Here is a 25418-nt window from a genome sequence, read left to right as displayed (position 1 = left end):
AAATATTGCTGAAGTGCAGAAGCAGCACGCACTCAATAGCGCCCAGGAAATTGACAGTAATGATTGTAGGAGGAACAGAATGTGTTGGTAGTAGCTGCCATCGAGAATGTAAACTAGAAATATGTATATAAAATCCCACTCACACATGGATCCTACACATTTTTTGGGTTTCCTATCCTTCACTTACAACGTTTCACGGATGCTGGAGGACAAGGATTCCGGGCCGGTCACATTGTGGGGATTCTATTTAGTGCCCTATAGTAACATATACCCCGATTTGTGAACAGTGCAAAAGCCCCCTGTAACCGAGATGCAGCAGCAGGCCGGTGTCCATTATATGCAGCAGCATTTCCAGTGTAATCCCTTCATACAGGATCTTCTTTCTCTCCGGGATCATCAGGAAATTTTTCAGACACCTCTTTGGCAACTGATGAATAATCTTTGCAGTGTGAATTGTAACCTACAAACACAGGATAAGGTAAAGATTACCGTTCATAAGTTAGTAAAGTCTTCCCATCTTAAAGAGAATCTTTTACCACGACCATAAACGCCAAGTCTTTGTGTCGTTCAATAGGCACTGCTCCACTGATTCCGGCATAGTTAGAATTTTTTCTCTAGCCCTTATGGTTCCCGAGTAACGGCTGTTGTAAATTCAGCACCCAGTATAGGCTCTCTACTGTGAAGTGGGCGGTGCCTTAGCCACAGCAAGTAGTCTAGGACCCGCCCATATTACACTAAAGAGAGCCTATATTGGGTGCTGAAAATAAAAGCATTCATTGCTCAGGAACGGTGTGGGCTAGAGAAAAAAATCCAACTGCTCAGGAATCAGTGAAACAGCAATTATCAAAGGATGCAAAGAGTCAGAGTTGATTTTTAATAGGAATATCTGGCTTATACATAGTCCTGAGAGGTAATGAAAGTCAAATGCGTATGAAGACGTCTTCAAGGACATCACATAGATTAGACTGGGGATTGTGCTCACCAACAGTGCCAGACATTGGCAGAAAGATAAGAATCTGACAGTAAATCACTGCTAATCGGTCACTGTGCCCTCACTGCAGTACCTAACATAGCGCCACCAATGTCCACATGGCTATGTCTGGTAATGCAGCTCAGTCACTTGTTTTGTGTCTTTATATCATTTTTTGTTACAGTTTTTTGTTTATGGCGTTGACCATTCTGTTAAAGTAATGGGATGATTCACAGTTCAGATCATTACACCAAATATTTGTAGGTTTTTTTTTTTTGTTTTTTTTTTTGGGGGGGGGGGGGGTTAGCAGAATATGTCTCCTGTACTCTCAGCAGTAGGCATTGTATTATACTTACATAAGGCACTGAAGAAGACACCAGTTCTCAAAAACAAAGAAAGGAGGATGGACAGGAAGACATAACCAGTAATGGAGAAATGTTGTCTGGAGGGGTCATCTGCAAAACATTTAGGGATTAGATTGTGGGATTACCGAGCCCGCAGCGACAGAACAATAACCAATGAAATACAGGATGTGAGCCTACAGGTCAGTGATGATCGAGAAGATCCTCCTCCCTGCAGATCACACAAGTATGTGTAAATGGTATATAGGTAATGTGATGTAATGTAATGTCTCTACTTAAAGTATTGCTCTGGGAGAGGCAAGACTCTCTTTCCCTGTATTCAATGGTTTCCATGTCCTTAGAAAGTGGAGAGTGGTAGGGCAGGAAGCCTATGGTGAAGAGTAGTAGGCCAGAAAACCTATGTTGGTGAGTGGTAGGGCAGGAAGCCTATAGCGGAGAGAATGGTAGGGCACAAATCCTATGGCAGAGTGTGGTAGAGCAGGAAGTCTGTGGTGCAGAGTAGGAAGCCTACAGCAGAGTATGGTAGAGCAGGAAGTCTGTGGTGCAGAGTAGGAAGCCTATAGCAGAGTATGGTAGAGCAGGAAGTCTGTGGTGCAGAGTAGGAAGCCTATAGCAGAGTATGGTAGAGCAGGAAGTCTGTGGTGCAGAGTAGGAAGCCTATACCAGAGTATGGTAGAGCAGGAAGTCTGTGGTGCAGAGTAGGAAGCCTATAGCAGAGTATGGTAGAGCAGGAAGTCTGTGGGGCAGAGTAGGAAGCCTACAGCAGAGTATGGTAGAGCAGGAAGTCAGTGGGGCAGAGGAGGAAGCCTACAGCAGAATGTGGTAGAGCAGGAAGTCAGTGGGACAGAGTAGGAAGCCTATAGCAGAGTGTGGTAGAGCAGGAAGTCTGTGGTGCAGAGTAGGAAGCCTATAGCAGAGTATGGTAGAGCAGGAAGTCAGTGGGGCAGAGTAGGAAGTCTATAGCAGAGTATGGCAGAGCAGGAAGTCTGTGGGGCAGAGTAGGAAGTCTATAGCAGAGTGTGGTAGAGCAGAAAGTCAGTGGGGCAGAGGAGGAAGCCTACAGCAGAGTGTGGTAGAGCAGGAAGTCAGTGGGGAAGAGGAGGAAGCCTACAGCAGAGTGTGGTAGAGCAGCAAGTCAGTGGGGCAGAGTAGGAAGCCTACAGCAGAGTGTGGTAGAGCAGGAAGTCTGTGGTGCAGAGTAGGAAGCCTACAGCAGAGTATGGTAGAGCAGGAAGTCAGTGGGGCAGAGGAGGAAGCCTACAGCAGAGTGTGGTAGAGCAGGAAGTCTCTGGTGCAGAGTAGGAAGCCTACAGCAGAGTATGGTAGAGCAGGAAGTCAGTGGGGCAGAGGAGGAAGCCTACAGCAGAGTGTGGTAGAGCAGCAAGTCAGTGGGGCGGAGTAGGAAGCCTACAGCAGAGTGTGGTAGAGCAGGAAGTCTGTGGTGCAGAGTAGGAAGCCTACAGCAGAGTGTGGTAGAGCAGGAAGTCTGTGGTGCAGAGTAGGAAGCCTACAGCAGAGTATGGTAGAGCAGGAAGTCAGTGTCGCAGAGTAAGAAGTCTATAGCAGAGTATGGTAGAGCAAGAATTCTGTGGTGCATAGTAGGAAGCCTATAGCAGAGTATGGTAGAGCAGGAAGTCTGTGGTGCAGAGTAGGAAGCCTATAGCAGAGTATGGTAGAGCAGGAAGTCAGTGGGGCAGAGTAGGAAGCCTACAGCAGAGTATGGTAGAGCAGGAAGTCAGTGGGGCAGAGTAGGAAGCCTACAGCAGAGTGTGGTAGAGCAGGAAGTGAGTGGGGCAGAGTAGGAAGCCTATAGCAGAGTGTGGTAGAGCAGGAAGTCTGTGATGCAGAGTAGGAAGCCTATAGCAGAGTATGGTAGAGCAGGAAGTTTGTGGTGCAGAGTAGGAAGCCTATAGCAGAGTGTGGTAGAGCAGGAAGTTTGTGGTGCAGAGTAGGAAGCCTATAGCAGAGTATGGTAGAGCAGGAAGTTTGTGGTGCAGAGTAGGAAGCCTATAGCAGAGTATGGTAGAGTAGGAAGTCAGTGGGGCAGAGTAGGAAGCCTACAGCAGAGTGTGGTAGAGCAGTAAGTCTGTGGTGCAGAGTGGTAGGACAGGAAGCGGACTACCTTTGCTCCTATGACTTGTTCTCACTTGGTACAACAATATTACCTTTTCCCCCTTCAGAGGTTCAACTCAATGAATCAGGCAAATACTCGGTGCAGCTTTCAACAGGTAATAACCACAACAGCTGTGATCCCACTGGTCATGCACTGCACAGAACTGGTGGTGTAGTCTCAGAATGTCAAAAAGGAAACCACCAGTGGTCGCAACGAAAACTTTTCTAGGCTTGATTCTAGGAATCAAAGTTGGGTGCTACTTACACCCAGAGCATTCCTTCCATTCTCACTTTTGCCCTCACAGGCTAGACCTCAGGTTCTTCCTGATGCAGTAGTTGCTTCCCAGAACAGACCACTGAAGTGGTGGACTCTGCATGTGGCCTACATGAATGCTGAGACCCAATCACACATCTCAGCCATCCCACTAGGCGAGTTTTGGCCAATCTCTATTCCCAATAGTCAGAATAGACCCAGGTCTAATTGTCATGCAGAACAGTAACAGCTCCAGTAGACTCCAGGAGATATCTACACATGCTTCCTCCGCTTACCTTCTCCCTAGTACTGCGGACATCTCTAGTAGGCTCTTCTTACTTAAATGTCTTATTTTGTTTCATATTATTTCCTTTGCCACTTTCTGCATATTTTGTATGTAGAGATCATTTTATAGGAGCTTCCCTATATTTGTAATGTTTTGCAGCTTTCCTTATTGTTTTGTTTCCCAGGTTTAGGAGTAATCCGCCTACTTTTGGTGCACCTCTTCATCCGCAAATTTTGACCATTCTTGGCCTGGGCTAAGGGGTGGCAAATGGAAGTGTCCTGAAATCAGTTGTTTTAGGGTGTGCCTGCAGTGCAGCAGATAAGACCACTTGGTGGGAAACCATCTCAACCCATGAGGGAGAAGCCAACTGTCCAGTATCCTGATTGTTACAGCCCCATAGAAGGAAGAAAGTGTGTCAAGTGGAAGATGTTGGGGATAGCTACAGCCTCCCAGCGTGTACCTTGGGACTTCATTTAATTCTGCCTCTGTCATAAGATGTAGATTTGTTGGCGTGGGGGAAAGGTCCCTACATACGTCTATATCCTGGGCAACCCTCACCCCAAGTCTGGGACCAGCCACCACTGTGGAACTCCACCACTAACATGCCCATTGAGAAGTTGTCTACGCTACCTGTTGCCTCAGTAAAGTTCATCTTGGTTCAACTGCACTGCTGCCCCCTGAGTTGTCCATGCGCTGACCATCAGGACCCTTCTGGACAACACCACAACGCTAAAAGGAGTACCTTGGGAGAAACCACCACCATCAGGTACATTGCAGGTCACCTCAATTCTATCCAACCTGGAGGAGTTCGGTTGAGTGTCTTTGGCCTACCATTGACATCATAATTACAACTACAACTCCCATCTTCTGTTAACCTACAATGGGCTACACATTCTCACCATTCGTACCTCTAGGTAACAGCCATGAACACTGCTCCTTCCACAGCCAGCCATGACAAAAACATAAAGACAACACAAATGGTGCAAAGAAAACAGGACACAAAACTCCATAAACCTACTCAGCCAACCAACCTGAAAAACGGATCCAGTAATAAAGGGGACAGTTCATATGGTGCCAAGATGGCGAGAGCTCAGTGCACTCTCCGCGCACCAGATTGTACATCTGACAACTATTACACTTGGAAAAACTAATGCATTAAGGTTGTCAGAAGACACTCACCTCTTGTAAAATGTAGGAGACCAACCGATAATGGAAAGAAGATCTGGATTATCAGGATGACGGCATTCCATAACCTCGGAGCCAACTCATCTCCTAAAAAGGAGGAAAAAGTGCAAAATGTCTCCTATAGGGCCTTGTGTCTCTAGTCATGTCCTGGGGTTGGTATCGGGGACAATGGGGAAGCTTAAGTGGGCAGAATACAAAGAAACAGAAATATGTAACTTACTGCAACACCTGCTGGTAGCTGGGCAGGATGGTAGGACATATGGGCAAAGATATCCTGCAAAAAGAGGAGAGGAAGTGTGAGCATGGAGAAGCTAAACCATCATGTAATGTCCAGAGCAGGACTGAGGATGGAGGAGCTGACCCATCATGTAATGTCCAGAGCAGGACTGAGGATGGAGGAGCTGACCCATCATGTAATGTCCAGAGCAGGACTGAGGATGGAGGAGCTGACCCATCATGTAATGTCCAGAGCAGGACTGAGGATGGAGGAGCTGACCCATCATGTAATGTCCAGAGCAGGACTGAGGATGGAGAAGCTGACCCATCATGTAATGTCCAGAGCAGGACTGAGGATGGAGGAGCTGACCCATCATGTAACGTCCAGAGCAGGACTGAGGATGGAGGAGCTGACCCATCATGTAATGTCCAGAGCAGGACTGAGGATGGAGAAGCTGACCCATCATGTAATGTCCAGAGCAGGACTGAGGATGGAGAAGCTGACCCATCATGTAATGTCCAGAGCAGGACTGAGGATGGAGAAGCTGACCCATCATGTAATGTCCAGAGCAGGACTGAGGATGGAGAAGCTGACCCATCATGTAATATCCAGAGCAGGACTGAGGATGGAGAAGCTGACCCATCATGTAACGTCCAGTTCAGGACTGAGGATGGAGGAGATGACCCATCATGTAATGTCCAGAGCAGGACTGAGGATGGAGGAGCTGACCCATCATGTAACGTCCAGAGCAGGACTGAGGATGGAGAAGCTGACCCATTATGTAACATTCAGAGCAGGACTGAAGATGGAGGAGCTGACCCATCATGTAATGTCCAGAGCAGGACTGAGGATGGAGGAGCTGACCCATCATGTAACGTCCAGTACAGGACTGAGGATGGAGGAGCTGACCCATCATGTAATGTCCAGAGCAGGACTGAGGATGGAGGAGCTGACCCATCATGTAATGTCCAGAGCAGGACTGAGGATGGAGGAGCTGACCCATCATGTAACGTCCAGAGCAAGACTGAGGATGGAGGAGCTGACCCATCATGTAATATCCAGAGCAGGACTGAGGTTGGAGGAGCTGACCCATCATGTAACGTCCAGAGTAGGACTGAGGATGGAGGAGCTGACCCATCATGTAATGTGCAGAGCAGGACTGAGGATGGAGGAGCTGACCCATCATGTAATGTCCAGAGCAGGACTGAGGATGGAGAAGCTGACCCATCATGTAATGTCCAGAGCAGGACTGAGGATGGAGGAGCTGACCCATCATGTAATGTCCAGAGCAGGACTGAGGATGGAGGAGCTGACCCATCATGTAATGTCCAGAGCAGGACTGAGGATGGAGGAGCTGACCCATCATGTAATGTCCAGAGCAGGACTGAGGATGGAGAAGCTGACCCATCATGTAACGTCCAGTACAGGACTGAGGTTGGAGGAGCTGACCCATCATGTAACGTCCAGAGTAGGACTGAGGATGGAGGAGCTGACCCATCATGTAATGTGCAGAGCAGGACTGAGGATGGAGGAGCTGACCCATCATGTAATGTCCAGAGCAGGACTGAGGATGGAGAAGCTGACCCATCATGTAACGTCCAGAGCAGGACTGAGGATGGAGGAGCTGACCCATCATGTAATGTGCAGAGCAGGACTGAGGATGGAGGAGCTGACCCATCATGTAATGTCCAGAGCAGGACTGAGGATGGAGGAGCTGACCCATCATGTAACGTCCAGTACAGGACTGAGGATGGAGGAGCTGACCCATCATGTAATGTCCAGAGCAGGACTGAGGATGGAGGAGCTGACCCATCATGTAATGTGCAGAGCAGGACTGAGGATGGAGGAGCTGACCCATCATGTAATGTCCAGAGCAGGACTGAGGATGGAGAAGCTGACCCATCATGTAACGTCCAGTACAGGACTGAGGTTGGAGGAGCTGACCCATCATGTAACGTCCAGAGTAGGACTGAGGATGGAGGAGCTGACCCATCATGTAATGTGCAGAGCAGGACTGAGGATGGAGGAGCTGACCCATCATGTAATGTCCAGAGCAGGACTGAGGATGGAGGAGCTGACCCATCATGTAATGTCCAGAGCAGGACTGAGGATGGAGGAGCTGACCCATCATGTAACGTCCAGAGTAGGACTGAGGTTGGAGGAGCTGACCTATCATGTAATGTCCAGAGCAGGACTGAGGATGGAGGAGCTGACCCATCATGTAATGTCCAGAGCAGGACTGAGGTTGGAGGAGCTGACCCATCATGTAACGTCCAGAGCAGGACTGAGGATGGAGGAGCTGACCCATCATGTAATGTCCAGAGCAGGACTGAGGATGGAGGAGCTGACCCATCATGTAATGTGCAGAGCAGGACTGAGGATGGAGGAGCTGACCCATCATGTAATGTCCAGAGCAGGACTGAGGATGGAGAAGCTGACCCATCATGTAACGTCCAGTACAGGACTGAGGTTGGAGGAGCTGACCCATCATGTAACGTCCAGAGCAGGACTGAGGATGGAGAAGCTGACCCATCATGTAACGTCCAGTACAGGACTGAGGATGGAGGAGCTGACCCATCATGTAATGTCCAGAGCAGGACTGAGGATGGAGGAGCTGACCCATCATGTAATGTCCAGAGCAGGACTGAGGATGGAGAAGCTGACCCATCATGTAACGTCCAGTACAGGACTGAGGATGGAGGAGCTGACCCATCATGTAATGTCCAGAGCAGGACTGAGGATGGAGGAGCTGACCCATCATGTAATGTCCAGAGCAGGACTGAGGATGGAGGAGCTGACCCATCATGTAACGTCCAGAGTAGGACTGAGGTTGGAGGAGCTGACCTATCATGTAATGTCCAGAGCAGGACTGAGGATGGAGGAGCTGACCCATCATGTAATGTCCAGAGCAGGACTGAGGTTGGAGGAGCTGACCCATCATGTAACGTCCAGAGTAGGACTGAGGTTGGAGGAGCTGACCTATCATGTAATGTCCAGAGCAGGACTGAGGATGGAGGAGCTGACCCCATCGCGTTCCTTGATGCGGGATTATTTTTGTCAGATAGAGCACATGAGGACATGGAGGACGTAACACAGAAGACAATATAACTCACCGGCCACAGGGACAGCGGGGAACAGTATGAGGAGCCATGACAAGGAGATTCCTGCAGAAAGAACATTTATCAATCTGTTACCATAGAAATATTTCTGCAATGTTCACCATTTCTAAGGTCTCTGCTTGGCCGGTGTATGGGAGCCCTCCATATTGTGTAGGAACCATCTGTGAGCTACACATAGCAGTAAATATCTCCTGCCATGTCCTCATATAAAGCTGTAAGCTACACAGGGTTATATGACCCATAAAACCGCATGTGGCAGTAATATATATATATATATATATATATATATATATATATATATATATATATATTGTCACTCTATGAGGCCACATCTCACAAGAGACATTCATCATGGGTGAACGCCCTACCTGTATGGACATACACATACATAGGACATGTACAGGTGTAATGTAGGGGGTGCGGTATTATAAACACAATATAATAATACAATACGTCATATAATCTGACCACTAGACATTACAATAGAATAGGATACATATCATATAATCTCACCACTAGATATGGTGATCAGGATGATACTGGAGATCTGAGATACGACTGTTCCGATGATATTGATGTGACAGGACATGTTCATACTGCGCTGTTTCAGCTCCGTGGGGTATCCTGTGATATAGAGACAAAAATGTGACAATTCTGAGACCTTCAACATATAGATCTGTGCTTATGACTGTCTATAGGCGCGGTAATGACTGTCTATAGGAGCGGTAATGACTGTCTATAGGAGCGGTAATGACTGTCTATAGGAGCGGTAATGACTGTCTATAGGAGCGGTAATGACTGTCTATAAGAGCGGTAATGACTGTCTATAGGAGCGGTAATGACTGTCTATAGGAGCGGTAATGACTGTCTATAGGAGCGGTAATGACTGTCTATAGGAGCGGTAATGACTGTCTATAGGAGCGGTAATGACTGTCTATAGGAGCGGTAATGACTGCCTATAGGAGCGGTAATGACTGTCTATAGGAGCGGTAATGACTGTCTATAGGAGCGGTAATGACTGTCTATAGGAGCGGTAATGACTGTCTATAGGAGCGGTAATGACTGTCTATAGGCGCGGTAATGACTGTCTATAGGCGCGGTAATGACTGTCTATAGGAGCGGTAATGACTGCCTATAGGAGCGGTAATGACTGTCTATAGGAGCGGTAATGACTGTCTATAGGAGCGGTAATGACTGTCTATAGGAGCGGTAATGACTGTCTATAGGAGCGGTAATGACTGTCTATAGGAGCGGTAATGACTGTCTATAGGAGCGGTAATGACTGCCTATAGGAGCGGTAATGACTGTCTATAGGAGCGGTAATGACTGTCTATAGGAGCGGTAATGACTGTCTATAGGAGCGGTAATGACTGTCTATAGGCGCGGTAATGACTGTCTATAGGAGCGGTAATGACTGTCTATAGGAGCGGTAATGACTGTCTATAGGAGCGGTAATGACTGTCTATAGGAGCGGTAATGACTGTCTATAGGAGCGGTAATGACTGTCTATAGGAGCGGTAATGACTGTCTATAGGAGCGGTAATGACTGTCTATAGGAGCGGTAATGACTGCCTATAGGAGCGGTAATAAAAGCTATATCCAGTAACCCATCACCTGCAGTAAAGTAATAGCACACGTCTGGTTATTTCGCAGCAATAGCTTGTGTGTATAAGGTCCTGGTAGATCTCCGGTCAGTGCTGGCTTTATAGGTCTCTGATCTACGTACCCATCAGCGAGACGTCTCTACACCAAATAAGGTAATAAAGAAGGCCTAATATGGCGGCATTAATCAGAGAGTCCAGCGATAGGCAGAAGGACACAAAACCGAGAACGGCATCAGGAAGGACCTGAGACGTGTTGTAGGTGGTGTGAACTGAAACAAAGCAACACAGGCTGAAATCAGAGAGCGTACAGAGATTGTATATTATCACATCAATACCACAATATAGTATGTAACAGGCGTGTCAGACAGCACAAAGAAAGCTCTGTCACTACAGAATTATGAGTCATTTTCCCATGATGCAACTTTTCTGTCTCAATACGGGATAGAAGATTCCAGTCTGGGTTTGGTCAATGCCAGGAGTAGATTATCTACACTGTGCCAACTGTAAGGTCCAGTGGGGGAGGGGGTAATGTATGGGGTTGTCTAGGCAATGTTTACTCTCTTTGTATGTACTGTACACTGCCAGCCCTGACCTGCCTGTTTAATCTCTTCTCACATATGGTGTCAGCCCTGACCTCCTGGCCACTACTGTCTTTGCACATTCGCTGCCAGCCTTGACCTCCTGGCCATTTGCTTTCTTTGTACATTCGCTCTCAGCCTTGACCTCCTGTCTGTTTACAGTCTATATACATTTGCTATCAGCCCTGACCTCCTGCCCATTTACTCTCTTTGCACATTCGATGCCAGCCTTGACCTCCTGGCCATTTACTCTCTTTGCACATTCGCTCTCAGCCCTGACCTTCTGCCTGTCTACTGTCTATATACATTTACCGTCAGCCCTGACCTCCTGCCCGTTTATTTTCTTTGCACATTTGCTCTCAGCCCTGACCTCCTGCCCATTTACTCTCTTTGCACATTCGCTGCCAGCCTTGACCTCCTGCCCATTTGCTTTCTTTGTACATTCGCTTTCAGCCTTGACCTCCTGCCCGTTTACTCTCTTTGCACATTCCCTGTCAGCCCTGACCTCCTGCCCGTTTACTCTCTTTGCACATTCGCTCTCAGCCCTGACCTCCTGCCCATTTACTCTCTTTACACATTTGCTGTCAGCCTTGACCCCCTGCCTGTATACTCTCTTTGCACATTCCCTGTCAGCCCTGACCTCCTGCCCGTTTACTCTCCTTGCACATTCCCTGTCAGCCCTGACCCCCTGCCCGTTTACTCTCTTTGCACATCCGCTCTCAGCCCTGACCTCCTGCCCATTTACTCTCCTTGCACATTCCCTGTCAGCCCTGACCTCCTGCCCGTTTACTCTCTTTGCACATTCTCTGTTAGCCCTGACCTCCTGCCCGTTTACTCTCCTTGCACATTCCCTGTCAGCCCTGACCCCCTGCCCGTTTACTCTCTTTGCACATTCGCTCTCAGCCCTGACCTCCAACCCATTTACTCTCTTTGCACATGCGCTCTCAGCCCTGACCTCCTGCCCGTTTACTCTCTTTGCACATTCCCTGTCAGCCCTGACCCCCTGCCCGTTTACTCTCTTTGCACATCCGCTCTCAGCCCTGACCTCCTGCCCGTTTACTCTCCTTGCACATTCCCTGTCAGCCCTGACCCCCTGCCCGTTTACTCTCTTTGCACATTCGCTCTTAGCCCTGACCTCCAACCCATTTACTCTCTTTGCACATGCGCTCTCAGCCCTGACCTCCTGCCCGTTTACTCTCTTTGTACATTCCCTGTCAACCCTGACCTCCTGCCCATTTACTCTCTTTGCACATTCCCTGTCAGCCCTGACCTCCTGCCCATTTACTCTCTTTGAACATTCTCTGTTAGCCCTGACCTCCTGCCCGTTTAATCATTTTTCACATAAAGACTTTGCTTGGCTGGACCTTTTGGTGGAAGATAGAAACCTGGTGATCGTGCGCAGAAGTTAAATGGTGAAGACCAGGGAGACCATTTAGAAAATCATTGACCAGACAATCCTTTGGTTCAACCTAATTCTGTCTAATGTCTATGGCCACCTTTACCCCACTATGGCCACCGCCCTCTTCATCACTCCTGAGCCGATCAAGCAGAATAATTATATCACCACAACCCATTAGGGGCAGCGCACACTGACCTGGGGTCGGGTCCATTATGGGTGTATTTGGAGAAGATGTCGAAGGAACTAAAATAGACAAGAAAACAAGCGAATCACCAATGGAGCCAGATTAAAATTCTTACTAAAATTTTGCACCATACAAAGTGATATCAGCCTATAAGGATTGTGCCAGACCCAAGGAGTGTCTCATTTATGGCAATGCTGAAAACACATCTTAGTAACTGTCCCCTATTAGACCCTCTTTGTTAAATGTCAACATTGTAGGATTAGATACAGATTAGCAGATAGCGTCCCAACTATTAAGCTTAAATACAGCCCTTCAGCAGGTCTCTGTGACTACTATATTTGTGTGATCGACCATCATGGACTCACCTTGGAGGACGACCTTGTATTTTATATCACTTTGTGCCGATCTTCCATCTCTGTCAATGTAAAGGGTCACAGTGAATGTCGTCCCGTCCTGCCCATTGAGTCCCTTCAGTGTCAGGGTGCAGGTCTTTGGGTCATACGTCAGGCGATCCTGGTAACCTTTCATTTCTTGTAGTTCACCATCATAGACGCCTATCCGCTGTGATCCACAATAAACATCAAACTGATAGCTACGATTTCCACAGGCACCAACCAGCGGGAGGAGAAGGTCAGAGCCCAGATGGGCCTTTACTTCTATGGGATCCTCAGCTGTACTAAGACCTGAAGGGGCAAGAAAGGCAGAAGATACAAGATGGCAGAGGAGTAGGATATATGATATAACATGTTACTGCACCGAGGCCACAAGAAGGTGTGATACTGTATACTGAGCTGTATCTAATCCTATCCTGTGTGATACTGTATACTGAGCTGTGTATCTAATCCTATCCTGCGTGATACTGTATACTGAGCTGTGTATCTAATCCTATCCTGTGTGATACTGTATACTGAGCTGTGTATCTAATCCTATCCTGTGTGATACTGTATACTGAGCTGTGTATCTAATCCTATACTGTGTGATACTGTATACTGAGCTGTGTATCTAATCCTATCCTGTGTGATACTGTATACTGAGCTGTGTATCTAATCCTATCCTGTGTGATACTGTATACTGAGCCGTGTATCTAATCCTATCCTGTGTGATACTGTATATTGAGCTGTGTATCTAATCCTATCCTGTGTGATACTGTATACTGAGCTGTGTATCTAATCCTATCCTGTGTGATACTGTATACTGAGCTGTGTATCTAATCCTATCCTGTGTGATACTGTATACTGAGCTGTATCTAATCCTATCCTGTGTGATACTGTATACTGAGCTGTGTATCTAATCTTATCCTGTGTGATACTGTATACTGAGCTGTATCTAATCCTATCCTGTGTGATACTGTATACTGAGCTGTATCTAATCCTATCCTGTGTGATACTGTATACTGAGCCGTGTATCTAATCCTATCCTGTGTGATACTGTATACTGAGCTGTGTATCTAATCCTATCCTGTGTGATACTGTATACTGAGCTGTGTATCTAATCCTATCCCGTGTGATACTGTATACTGAGCTGTGTATCTAATCCTATCCTGTGTGATACTGTATACTGAGCTGTGTATCTAATCCTATCCTGTGTGATACTGTATACTGAGCCGTGTATCTAATCCTATCCTGTGTGATACTGTATACTGAGCTGTGTATCTAATCCTATCCTGTGTGATACTGTATACTGAGCTGTGTATCTAATCCTATCCTGTGTGATACTGTATACTGAGCTGTGTATCTAATCCTATCCTGTGTGATACTGTATACTGAGCCGTGTATCTAATCCTATCCTGTGTGATACTGTATACTGAGCCGTGTATCTAATCCTATCCTGTGTGATACTGTATACTGAGCCGTGTATCTAATCCTATCCTGTGTGATACTGTATACTGAGCTGTGTATCTAATCCTATCCTGTGTGATACTGTATACTGAGCCGTGTATCTAATCCTATCCTGTGTGATACTGTATACTGAGCTGTGTATCTAATCCTATCCTGTGTGATACTGTATACTGAGCCGTGTATCTAATCCTATCCTGTGTGATACTGTATACTGATCTGTGTATCTAATCCTATCCTGTGTGATACTGTATACTGAGCTGTGTATCTAATCCTATCCTGTGTGATACTGTATACTGAGCTGTGTATCTAATCCTATCCTGTGTGATACTGTATACTGAGCTGTGTATCTAATCCTATCCTGTGTGATACTGTATACTGAGCTGTATCTAATCCTATCCTGTGTGATACTGTATACTGAGCTGTGTATCTAATCCTATCCTGTGTGATACTGTATACTGAGCTGTATCTAATCCTATCCTGTGTGATACTGTATACTGAGCTGTGTATCTAATCCTATCCTGTGTGATACTGTATACTGAGCTGTATCTAATCCTATCCTGTGTGATACTGTATACTGAGCTGTGTATCTAATCCTATCCTGTGTGATACTGTATACTGAGCTGTGTATCTAATCCTATCCTGTGTGATACTGTATACTGAGCTGTGTATCTAATCCTATCCTGTGTGATACTGTATACTGAGCTGTGTATCTAATCCTATCCTGTGTGATACTGTATACTGAGCTGTATCTAATCCTATCCTGTGTGATACTGTATACTGAGCTGTGTATCTAATCCTCTCCTGTGTGATACTGTATACTGAGCTGTGTATCTAATCCTATCCTGTGTGATACTGTATACTGAGCTGTGTATCTAATCCTATCCTGTGTGATACTGTATACTGAGCTGTATCTAATCCTATCCTGTGTGATATTGTATACTGAGCTGTGTATCTAATCCTCTCCTGTGTGATACTGTATACTGAGCTGTGTATCTAATCCTATCCTGTGTGATACTGTATACTGAGCTGTGTATCTAATCCTCTCCTGTGTGATACTGTATACTGAGCTGTGTATCTAATCCTATCCTGTGTGATACTGTATACTGAGCTGTGTATCTAATCCTATCCTGTGTGATACTGTATACTGAGCTGTGTATCTAATCCTATCCTGTGTGATACTGTATACTGAGCTGTGTATCTAATCCTATCCTGTGTGATACTGTATACTGAGCTGTGTATCTAATCCTATCCTTTGTGATACTGTATACTGAGTTGTGTATCTAATCCTATCCTGTGTGATACTGTATACTGAGCTGTGTATCTAATCCTATCCTGTGTGATACTGTATACTGAGCTGTGTATCTAATCCTATCCTGTGTGATACTGTATACTGAGCTGTGTATCTAATCCTATCCTGTGTGATACTGTATACTGAGCTGTGTATCTAATCCTATCCTGTGTGATACTGTATACTGAGCTGTGTATCTAATCCTATCCTGTGTGATACTGTATACTGAGCTGTGTATCTAATCCTATCCTGTGTGATACTGTATACTGAGCTGTGTATCTAATCCTCTCCTGTGTGATACTGTATACTGAGCTGTGTATCTAATCCTATCCTGTGTGATACTGTATACTGAGCTGTGTATCTAATCCTCTCCTGTGTGATACTGTATACTGAGCTGTGTATCTAATCCTATCCTGTGTGATACTGTATACTGAGCTGTGTATCTAATCCTATCCTGTGTGATACTGTATACTGAGCTGTGTATCTAATCCTATCCTGTGTGATACTGTATACTGAGCTGTGTATCTAATCCTATCCTGTGTGATACTGTATACTGAGCTGTGTATCTAATCCTATCCTGTGTGATACTGTATACTGAGCTGTGTATCTAATCCTATCCTGTGTGATACTGTATACTGAGCTGTGTATCTAATCCTATCCTGTGTGATACTGTATACTGAGCTGTGTATCTAATCCTATCCTGTGTGATACTGTATACTGAGCCGTGTATCTAATCCTATCCTGTGTGATACTGTATACTGAGCTGTGTATCTAATCCTATCCTGTGTGATACTGTATACTGAGCTGTGTATCTAATCCTATCCTGTGTGATACTGTATACTGAGCTGTGTATCTAATCCTATCCTGTGTGATACTGTATACTGAGCCATGTATCTAATCCTATCCTGTGTGATACTGTATACTGAGCGGTGTATCTAATCCTATCCTGTGTGATACTGTATACTGAGCTGTATCTAATCCTATCCTGTGTGATACTGTATACTGAGCTGTATCTAATCCTATCCTGTGTGATACTGTATACTGAGCTGTGTATCTAATCTTATCCTGTGTGATACTGTATACTGAGCTGTGTATCTAATCCTATCCTGTGTGATACTGTATACTGAGCCATGTATCTAATCCTATCCTGTGTGATACTGTATACTGAGCTGTGTATCTAATCCTATCCTGTGTGATACTGTATACTGAGCTGTATCTAATCCTATCCTGTGTGATACTGTATACTGAGCTGTGTATCTAATCCTCTCCTGTGTGATACTGTATACTGAGCTGTGTATCTAATCCTATCCTGTGTGATACTGTATACTGAGCTGTATCTAATCCTATCCTGTGTGATACTGTATACTGAGCTGTGTATCTAATCCTATCCTGTGTGATATTGTATACTGAGCTGTGTATCTAATCCTATCCTGTGTGATACTGTATACTGAGCTGTGTATCTAATCCTATCCTGTGTGATACTGTATACTGAGCTGTATCTAATCCTATCCTGTGTGATACTGTATACTGAGCTGTATCTAATCCTCTCCTGTGTGATACTGTATACTGAGCTGTGTATCTAATCCTATCCTGTGTGATACTGTATACTGAGCTGTATCTAATCCTATCCTGTGTGATACTGTATACTGAGCTGTGTATCTAATCCTATCCTGTGTGATATTGTATACTGAGCTGTGTATCTAATCCTATCCTGTGTGATACTGTATACTGAGCTGTGTATCTAATCCTATCCTGTGTGATACTGTATACTGAGCTGTATCTAATCCTATCCTGTGTGATACTGTATACTGAGCTGTGTATCTAATACTATCCTGTGTGATACTGTATACTGAGCTGTATCTAATCCTATCCTGTGTGATACTGTATACTGAGCTGTGTATCTAATCCTATCCTGTGTGATACTGTATACTGAGCTGTGTATCTAATCCTATCCTGTGTGATACTGTATACTGAGCTGTGTATCTAATCCTATCCTGTGTGATACTGTATACTGAGCTGTGTATCTAATCCTATCCTGTGTGATACTGTATACTGAGCTGTGTATCTAATCCTATCCTGTGTGATACTGTATACTGAGCCATGTATCTAATCCTATCCTGTGTGATACTGTATACTGAGCGGTGTATCTAATCCTATCCTGTGTGATACTGTATACTGAGCTGTATCTAATCCTATCCTGTGTGATACTGTATACTGAGCTGTATCTAATCCTATCCTGTGTGATACTGTATACTGAGCTGTGTATCTAATCTTATCCTGTGTGATACTGTATACTGAGCTGTGTATCTAATCCTATCCTGTGTGATACTGTATACTGAGCCATGTATCTAATCCTATCCTGTGTGATACTGTATACTGAGCTGTGTATCTAATCCTATCCTGTGTGATACTGTATACTGAGCTGTATCTAATCCTATCCTGTGTGATACTGTATACTGAGCTGTGTATCTAATCCTCTCCTGTGTGATACTGTATACTGAGCTGTGTATCTAATCCTATCCTGTGTGATACTGTATACTGAGCTGTATCTAATCCTATCCTGTGTGATACTGTATACTGAGCTGTGTATCTAATCCTATCCTGTGTGATATTGTATACTGAGCTGTGTATCTAATCCTATCCTGTGTGATACTGTATACTGAGCTGTGTATCTAATCCTATCCTGTGTGATACTGTATACTGAGCTGTATCTAATCCTATCCTGTGTGATACTGTATACTGAGCTGTATCTAATCCTCTCCTGTGTGATACTGTATACTGAGCTGTGTATCTAATCCTATCCTGTGTGATACTGTATACTGAGCTGTATCTAATCCTATCCTGTGTGATACTGTATACTGAGCTGTGTATCTAATCCTATCCTGTGTGATATTGTATACTGAGCTGTGTATCTAATCCTATCCTGTGTGATACTGTATACTGAGCTGTGTATCTAATCCTATCCTGTGTGATACTGTATACTGAGCTGTGTATCTAATCCTATCCTGTGTGATACTGTATACTGAGCTGTATCTAATCCTATCCTGTGTGATACTGTATACTGAGCTGTGTATCTAATACTATCCTGTGTGATACTGTATACTGAGCTGTATCTAATCCTATCCTGTGTGATACTGTATACTGAGCTGTGTATCTAATCCTATCCTGTGTGATACTGTATACTGAGCTGTGTATCTAATCCTATCCTGTGTGATACTGTATACTGAGCTGTGTATCTAATCCTATCCTGTGTGATACTGTATACTGAGCTGTGTATCTAATCCTACCCTGTGTGATACTGTATACTGAGCTGTATCTAATCCTCGCACTTCCCTCCTCTGTCTCTAGTTCTCAGTAAACAGGAAGTGTGAGAAGGTTTTGTGCAGAGTCTTGTATCTTGGTGTATGTGTGTAAGGAGTGTCTGCTGACCGTACGGATATGGATATATACTGTCCCTGGCTGTATACTGTTCCTGGATATCCCCTACACCTGGAGTTCACCTCTGGGGTCATCTTTATACCATCCATATTGGGAGGACCCGCCTGGTTTATCTCATGTTTCATGTAAGTTGTTGTGTGTGATGGAGGATTCTCTAGGACTCAGCCCAGGCCTGAACTGTCTGTATTATCTATCACTATTATCTATCACTATTATCTATCATTATTATCTATCACTATCTGTATTATCTATCACAATTATCTATCACTATTATCTATCACTATCTGTATTATCTATCACTATTATCTATCACTGTTATCTATCACTATCTGTATTATCTATCACTATTATCTATCACTATTATCTATCACTATCTGTATTATCTATCACTATTATCTATCACTGTTATCTATCACTATTATCTATCACTATTATCTATCACTATCACTATTATCTATCACTATTATCTATCACTATTATCTATCATTATTATCTATCACTATCTGTATTATCTATCACTCTTATCTATCACTATTATCTATCACTGTTATCTATCACTATTATCTATCACTATTATCTATCACTATTTTTATTATCTATCACTATTATCTATCACTATCTGTATTATCTATCACTATCTGTATTATCTATCACTATTATCTATCACTATTATCTATCACTATCACTATTATCTATCACTATTATCTATCACTATTATCTATCACTATTATCTATCACTATCTGTATTATCTATCACTATTATCTATCACTGTTATCTATCACTATTATCTATCACTATCTGTATTATCTATCACTATTATCTATCACTGTTATCTATCACTATTATCTATCACTATCTGTATTATCTATCACTATTATCTATCACTATTATCTATCACTATTATCTATCACTATTATCTATCACTATTTTCTATCACTATTTGTATTATCTATCACTATCTGTATTATCTATCACTATTATCTATCACTATTACCTATCACTATTATCTATCACTATTATCTATCACTATTATCTATCACTATCACTATTATCTATCACTCTTATATATCATTATTATCTATCACTATTATCTATCACTATTTGTATTATCTATCACTATCTATCACTATCTGTATTATCTATCACTATTATCTATCACTATCACTATTATCTATCACTATTATCTATTACCTATCACTATTATCTATCACTATTATCTATCACTATTATCTATCACTATCACTATTATCTATCACTATTATCTATCACTATCACTATTATTTATCACTATTATCTATCACTATTACTATTATCTATCACTATTTGTATTATCTATCACTATCTGTATTATCTATCACTATTATCTATCACTATTATCTATCACTATCACTATTATCTATCACTATTATCTATCACTATTATCTATCTGTATTATCTATCACTGTTTGTATTATCTATCACTATTATCTATCACTATTATCTATCACTATCACTATTATCTATCACTATTATCTATCACTATTTTTATTATCTATCACTATTATCTATCACTATCTGTATTATCTATCACTATCTGTATTATCTATCACTATTATCTATCACTATCACTATTATCTATCACTATTATCTATCACTATTATCTATCACTATTATCTATCACTATTTGTATTATCTATCACTATCTATCACTATCTGTATTATCTATCACTATTATCTATCAGTCTTATCTATCACTATTATCTATCACTGTTATCTATCACTATTATCTATCACTATTATCTATCACTATTTTATTATCTATCACTATTATCTATCACTATTATCTATCACTATCTGTATTATCTATCACTATCTGTATTATCTATCACTATTACCTATCACTATTATCTATCACTATTATCTATCACTATTATCTATCACTATTTGTATTATCTATCACTATCTATCACCATCTGTATTATCTATCACTATTATCTATCAGTCTTATCTATCACTATTATCTATCACTACTATCTATCACTATTTTTATTATCTATCACTATTATCTATCACTATCTGTATTATCTATCACTATTATCTATCACTATTATCTATCACTATCACTATTATCTATCACTATTATCTATCACTCTTATCTATCACTATTATCTATCACTATTTGTATTATCTATCACTATCTATCACTATCTGTATTATCTATCACTATTATCTATCAGTCTTATCTATCACTATTTTTATTATCTATCACTATTATCTATCACTATCTGTATTATCTATCACTATTATCTATCACTATTATCTATCACTATTATCTATCACTATCACTATTATCTATCACTCTTATCTATCACTATTATCTATGCTCTGATATGTTACTATAGACCTGTGGCTTCCCCATCTCAGTGGTCTCATATCTCTCCTGGTCACTTCTAGGTTGTTCTTACTGACACATCTTACAGACAGGACACTTGAGAGTCTTCAGTAGTTGATCCCTTATTAATGGCTCACTAATGATGATGATGGTAGACTCCGAGCTTAGATACCTCTGATCCCTTCCTCAGGTAGCTCCTGCTGGAGAACATCTCCCACCCCATGTATGAGACCATGATAGCAGCGGGCAGTCCTGTCAGTGACCGACTGCTGCACCCCCGGTGTGAGAAGGAGCCATCGGAGATCCCCCCGGGGTCAGGCTGTATAATCTACACCAGGCCGAGCGCAGACACTCCGCACACAGAACTACATGACCCCGACTCCTTCTGTATCTGCTGTGACTCTGAGGCTCTTTCTCTCTGCTATTCTGAGCTCAGGTGTCTCCTCTGTAATATATGACTTGTTATTATCCTGTGTGTGTATTATCACGCGACTGTAACACTGAACCCCCCCCACACACACACACACACACACCCATGTGTGACTATTAAAGGACTATCTCTTATATGCAAATATTAAAGGGAACGGGCTCAGTCACCTGAGGGTGCAGATATGGGCACTTACAGGAATCTTCTCCTATACACCTACCTAAGTAGCGGCAGCAAGGAGACTTCACCTAGAGCGACCCAGGCCGCAGTTATAGTGGCCGCAGGTGGTGGTGGCCGCAGTTATAGTGGCTGCAGGTGGTGGTGGCCGCAGTTATAGTGGCCGCAGGTGGTGGTGGCCGCAGTTATAGTGGTTGCAGTTATAGTGGCCGCAGGTGGTGGTGGCCGCAGTTATAGTGGCCGCAGGTGGTGGTGGCCGCAGTTATAGTGGCTGCAGGTGGTGGTGGCCGCAGTTATAGTGGCCGCAGGTGGTGGTGGCTGCAGTTATAGTGGCCGCAGGTGGTGGTGGCCGCAGTTATAGTGGCCGCAGTTATAGTGGCCGCAGTTATAGTGGCTGCAGTTATAGTGGCCGCAGTTATAGTGGCTGCAGGTGGTGGTGGCCGCAGTTATAGTGGCCGCAGTTATAGTGGCTGCAGGTGGTGGTGGCCGCAGTTATAGTGGCCGCAGTTATAGTGGCTGCAGGTGGTGGTGGCCGCAGTTATAGTGGCCGCAGTTATAGTGGCCGCAGGTGGTGGTGGCCGCAGTTATAGTGGCTGCAGTTATAGTGGCCGCAGTTATAGTGGCTGCAGGTGGTGGTGGCCGCAGTTATAGTGGCCGCAGGTGGTGGTGGCCGCAGTTATAGTGGCCGCAGTTATAGTGGCCGCAGGTGGTGTTGGCTGCAGTTATAGTGGCCGCAGTTATAGTGGCCGCAGGTGGTGTTGGCTGCAGTTATAGTGGCCGCAGTTATAGTGGCCGCAGGTGGTGGTGGCCGCAGTTATAGTGGCCGCAGTTATAGTGGCTGCAGGTGGTGGTGGCTGCAGTTATAGTGGCTGCAGTTATAGTGGCCGCAGTTATAGTGGCCGCAGTTATAGTGGCTGCAGGTGGTGGTGGCCGCAGTTATAGTGGCCGCAGTTATAGTGGCTGCAGGTGGTGGTGGCCGCAGTTATAGTGGCCGCAGGTGGTGGTGGCCGCAGTTATAGTGGCCGCAGTTATAGTGGCCGCAGTTATAGTGGCCGCAGGTGGTGTTGGCTGCAGTTATAGTGGCCGCAGTTATAGTGGCTGCAGGTGGTGGTGGCCGCAGTTATAGTGGCCACAGTTATGGTCGCACTGCCCACCTTACATTACACTGATATTACAGGCACCCTGGACATACAATGTGTAAACCCTCGTATAGGGCAGCCCCTTCTATTAGATGAATATTGGGGTGTCAGGAGTCGGACCCCCACTCATCTGATATTGATGACCTCTCCTAATATTACTCATCTGTATTAAAGTCCCCGGACACCCCTTTAAGTAATATATTACACGGTAATGCACATTCCACATGACACCTATAAATCATATATACAGCAGAGAAGACGTGATATATAGACAAGCCCAGCACTCATATAGAAGTACAGATGTAGCAGAGCTGAGGTTGTTACACGGCTGATGCCCATTCCTGAGTATAGGTGGGGGGGATGGGGTGCAATACATTATAGACGTCACAATCAGGGGGGTGATATAGCAGGGGGTGATATAGCAGGGGGTGATATAGCAGGGGGTGATATAGCAGAGGGTGATATAGCAGGGGGTGATATAGCAGGGGGTGATATAGCAGGGGGTGATATAGCAGAGGGTGATATAGCAGAGGGTGATATAGCAGGGGGTGATATAGCAGAGGGTGATATAGCAGAGGGTGATATAGCAGGGGGTGATATAGCAGAGGGTGATATAGCAGGGGGTGATATAGCAGAGGGTGATATAGCAGAGGGTGATATAGCAGGGGGTGATATAGCAGGGGGTGATATAACAGAGGGTGATGGGTGAGATAGCAGGGGGTGATGGGTGATATAGCAGGGGGTGATATAGTAGGGGGTGATGGGTGATATAGCAGGGGGTGATGGGTGATATAGCAGGGGGTGATGGGTGATATCGCAGGGGGTGAGGGGTGATATCGCAGGGGGTGATGGGTGATATAGCAGGGGGTGATGGGTGATATAGCAGGGGTGCACTTACCTGCCAGCACCATCAGCAGGATCACCAGAGTCACCATCTTTATCTCTGCAGGACATGTGTCGTCTTAAATATTGTCTTGGAACGACTTAAGAAACACCCCTGACACTCCCCGGCCGCGCCCCCCTCCTTTCCCATCCGTGGCCTGTCCTCAAGCTGGTTACTATTTGGCTGCTTGTCACATGAGTCGCTGATGTCACGTTACTCTGTAGCCGTCCTCTATTCTATTCTATTAGTACTTGTTACAATGTATAAGGATATTACAATGGAGTCAGGGAGGGAGGTATATAATGTGCAGCCCGGGCAGGAGGAGATAGGACTAATAATAAGAATCAGGGCCGGACTGGGGTGTCCAGGGGCCACCCGTGGAATTGTTTCTAGGGGCCCACCCTCAGATTTTGTGGTTTCCTGTTTAACCCCTAAAGGGCAGGTTCTTTTTTTGGTCCTCAGTCAGAACTTTTTAATGGTTTTTCAATGCAGCGATAAACAGGAAGCCGCGCAGAGGGAGGGGCTTATTATTGGTGCAATGAGTTGTATTTTTCTAATGCGCATTGAAGGTGACGTCTTATTCTGCGGGGCAGCGACATCACCGCAATCACAGATATTTCTTACATTTTTTATGTTGCACTAGTGAGACACAATAATATCACTTATTATATCATTTGTTTGGATGTCACCGTATTCTGATTGTCGCCGTATTCTGAGTGTTATCATATCCTGAGTGGCTGTCTTTCCCCTGTAGAGAGTTGCAGGGGGTTTGTTTTTTGCCGGTTCCGCTGTAGTTTTCATAGACCCCAGATTGTTGTCTGCTACACGTCTGTTACATTCTGTATCGTATTGGGCGACTGTGTGTAAAGTGAGAATAAAGTCTTACACGTGAGAGGATGGGAATAACGCCAAGTACAATATTCAGATGAGATCTCCAGATGAGTATTCTGCAGGGTTATTTATAGGTAGTAGCCAGGGGTACGGGTGTCACACAGCTAAGTCTTTCCATTATACTATTATTATTATTATTATTATGTAGAGCGTCATTACTTCCACCTTTGTGAAGGGTTCACATACTTACAACAAGTACAACATCAGACTCACTAGATGACTAACATGACACGGGGGTGGCCTTCATCTGCCAAATCTGTCCGGCCCCTCTTGCCATGAGCTATCCAGAATACTGGTATCTTCTTATGTTGTAGAGAGGCCATTGGGCCCCTCAGTCTCCAGGGCCGGCTTGTGATTGCCACCTCGGCACAACCACCCATAGTAACTGGTCTATCAGACATTATCGCGCCAACGTAATACAACATAAAACCCTATAAATGGGGCCCGGACCCACAGAATGGAGTAACTTACTCTCTACAGAACGTAGGAAAGTGATTGTAAACTGGAACCAATACGCCAAAGACGACGGTAGAAGAAATAACCGCATCTCCCACAAAAAACAAGCCCAACTTTTTGTGGCCTCCTGTCCAACAGGGTTTTCTGGGATTATAAGAAAATTGGGCACCGATGGAGAATGGAATGAAATAAAAATATCACCGTTACTCCCTAGAGATGAGCAAACCGCATTCAACCCCA

At 44.3% G+C, this 25418-nt stretch overlaps 1 protein-coding gene across 1 annotated transcript; it reads right to left on the bottom strand.

The window, feature by feature from the left end:
• Positions 1-365: 365 nt before the first annotated feature.
• Positions 366-23883, bottom strand: LOC142188552 (uncharacterized). Its single transcript, XM_075261853.1, has 9 exons — positions 23847-23883; positions 12635-12952; positions 12281-12328; positions 10231-10377; positions 9018-9128; positions 8499-8549; positions 5389-5442; positions 5163-5255; positions 366-460 (listed from the first exon to the last, which is right to left on the bottom strand). Exons 1-9 carry the CDS (start codon positions 23881-23883, stop codon positions 366-368), a joined length of 954 nt encoding a protein of 317 aa, XP_075117954.1.
• Between the last annotated feature and the right edge of the window lie 1535 nt (positions 23884-25418).

This window comes from Leptodactylus fuscus, unplaced genomic scaffold, assembly GCF_031893055.1.
Source record: "Leptodactylus fuscus isolate aLepFus1 unplaced genomic scaffold, aLepFus1.hap2 HAP2_SCAFFOLD_488, whole genome shotgun sequence".
NCBI classification, from domain to species: Eukaryota; Metazoa; Chordata; class Amphibia; order Anura; family Leptodactylidae; genus Leptodactylus; species Leptodactylus fuscus.
The sequence above is the reverse complement of the archived record's forward strand: the minus strand, read 5'-3'. Positions and strand labels throughout refer to the sequence as shown.

Excerpts from the sequence above, each read along its gene's own strand:
- LOC142188552 (XM_075261853.1), bottom strand. The coding sequence starts at position 23,883 with ATGGTGACTCTGGTGATCCTGCTGATGGTGCTGGCAG. Across the intron at positions 12,329-12,634 it reads ATACAAGGTCGTCCTCCAAG|TTCCTTCGACATCTTCTCCA; the intron begins GTGAGTCCATGA and ends TGTCTATTTTAG. Across the intron at positions 461-5,162 it reads TCTCCTACATTTTACAAGAG|GTTACAATTCACACTGCAAA; the intron begins GTGAGTGTCTTC and ends CTGTGTTTGTAG.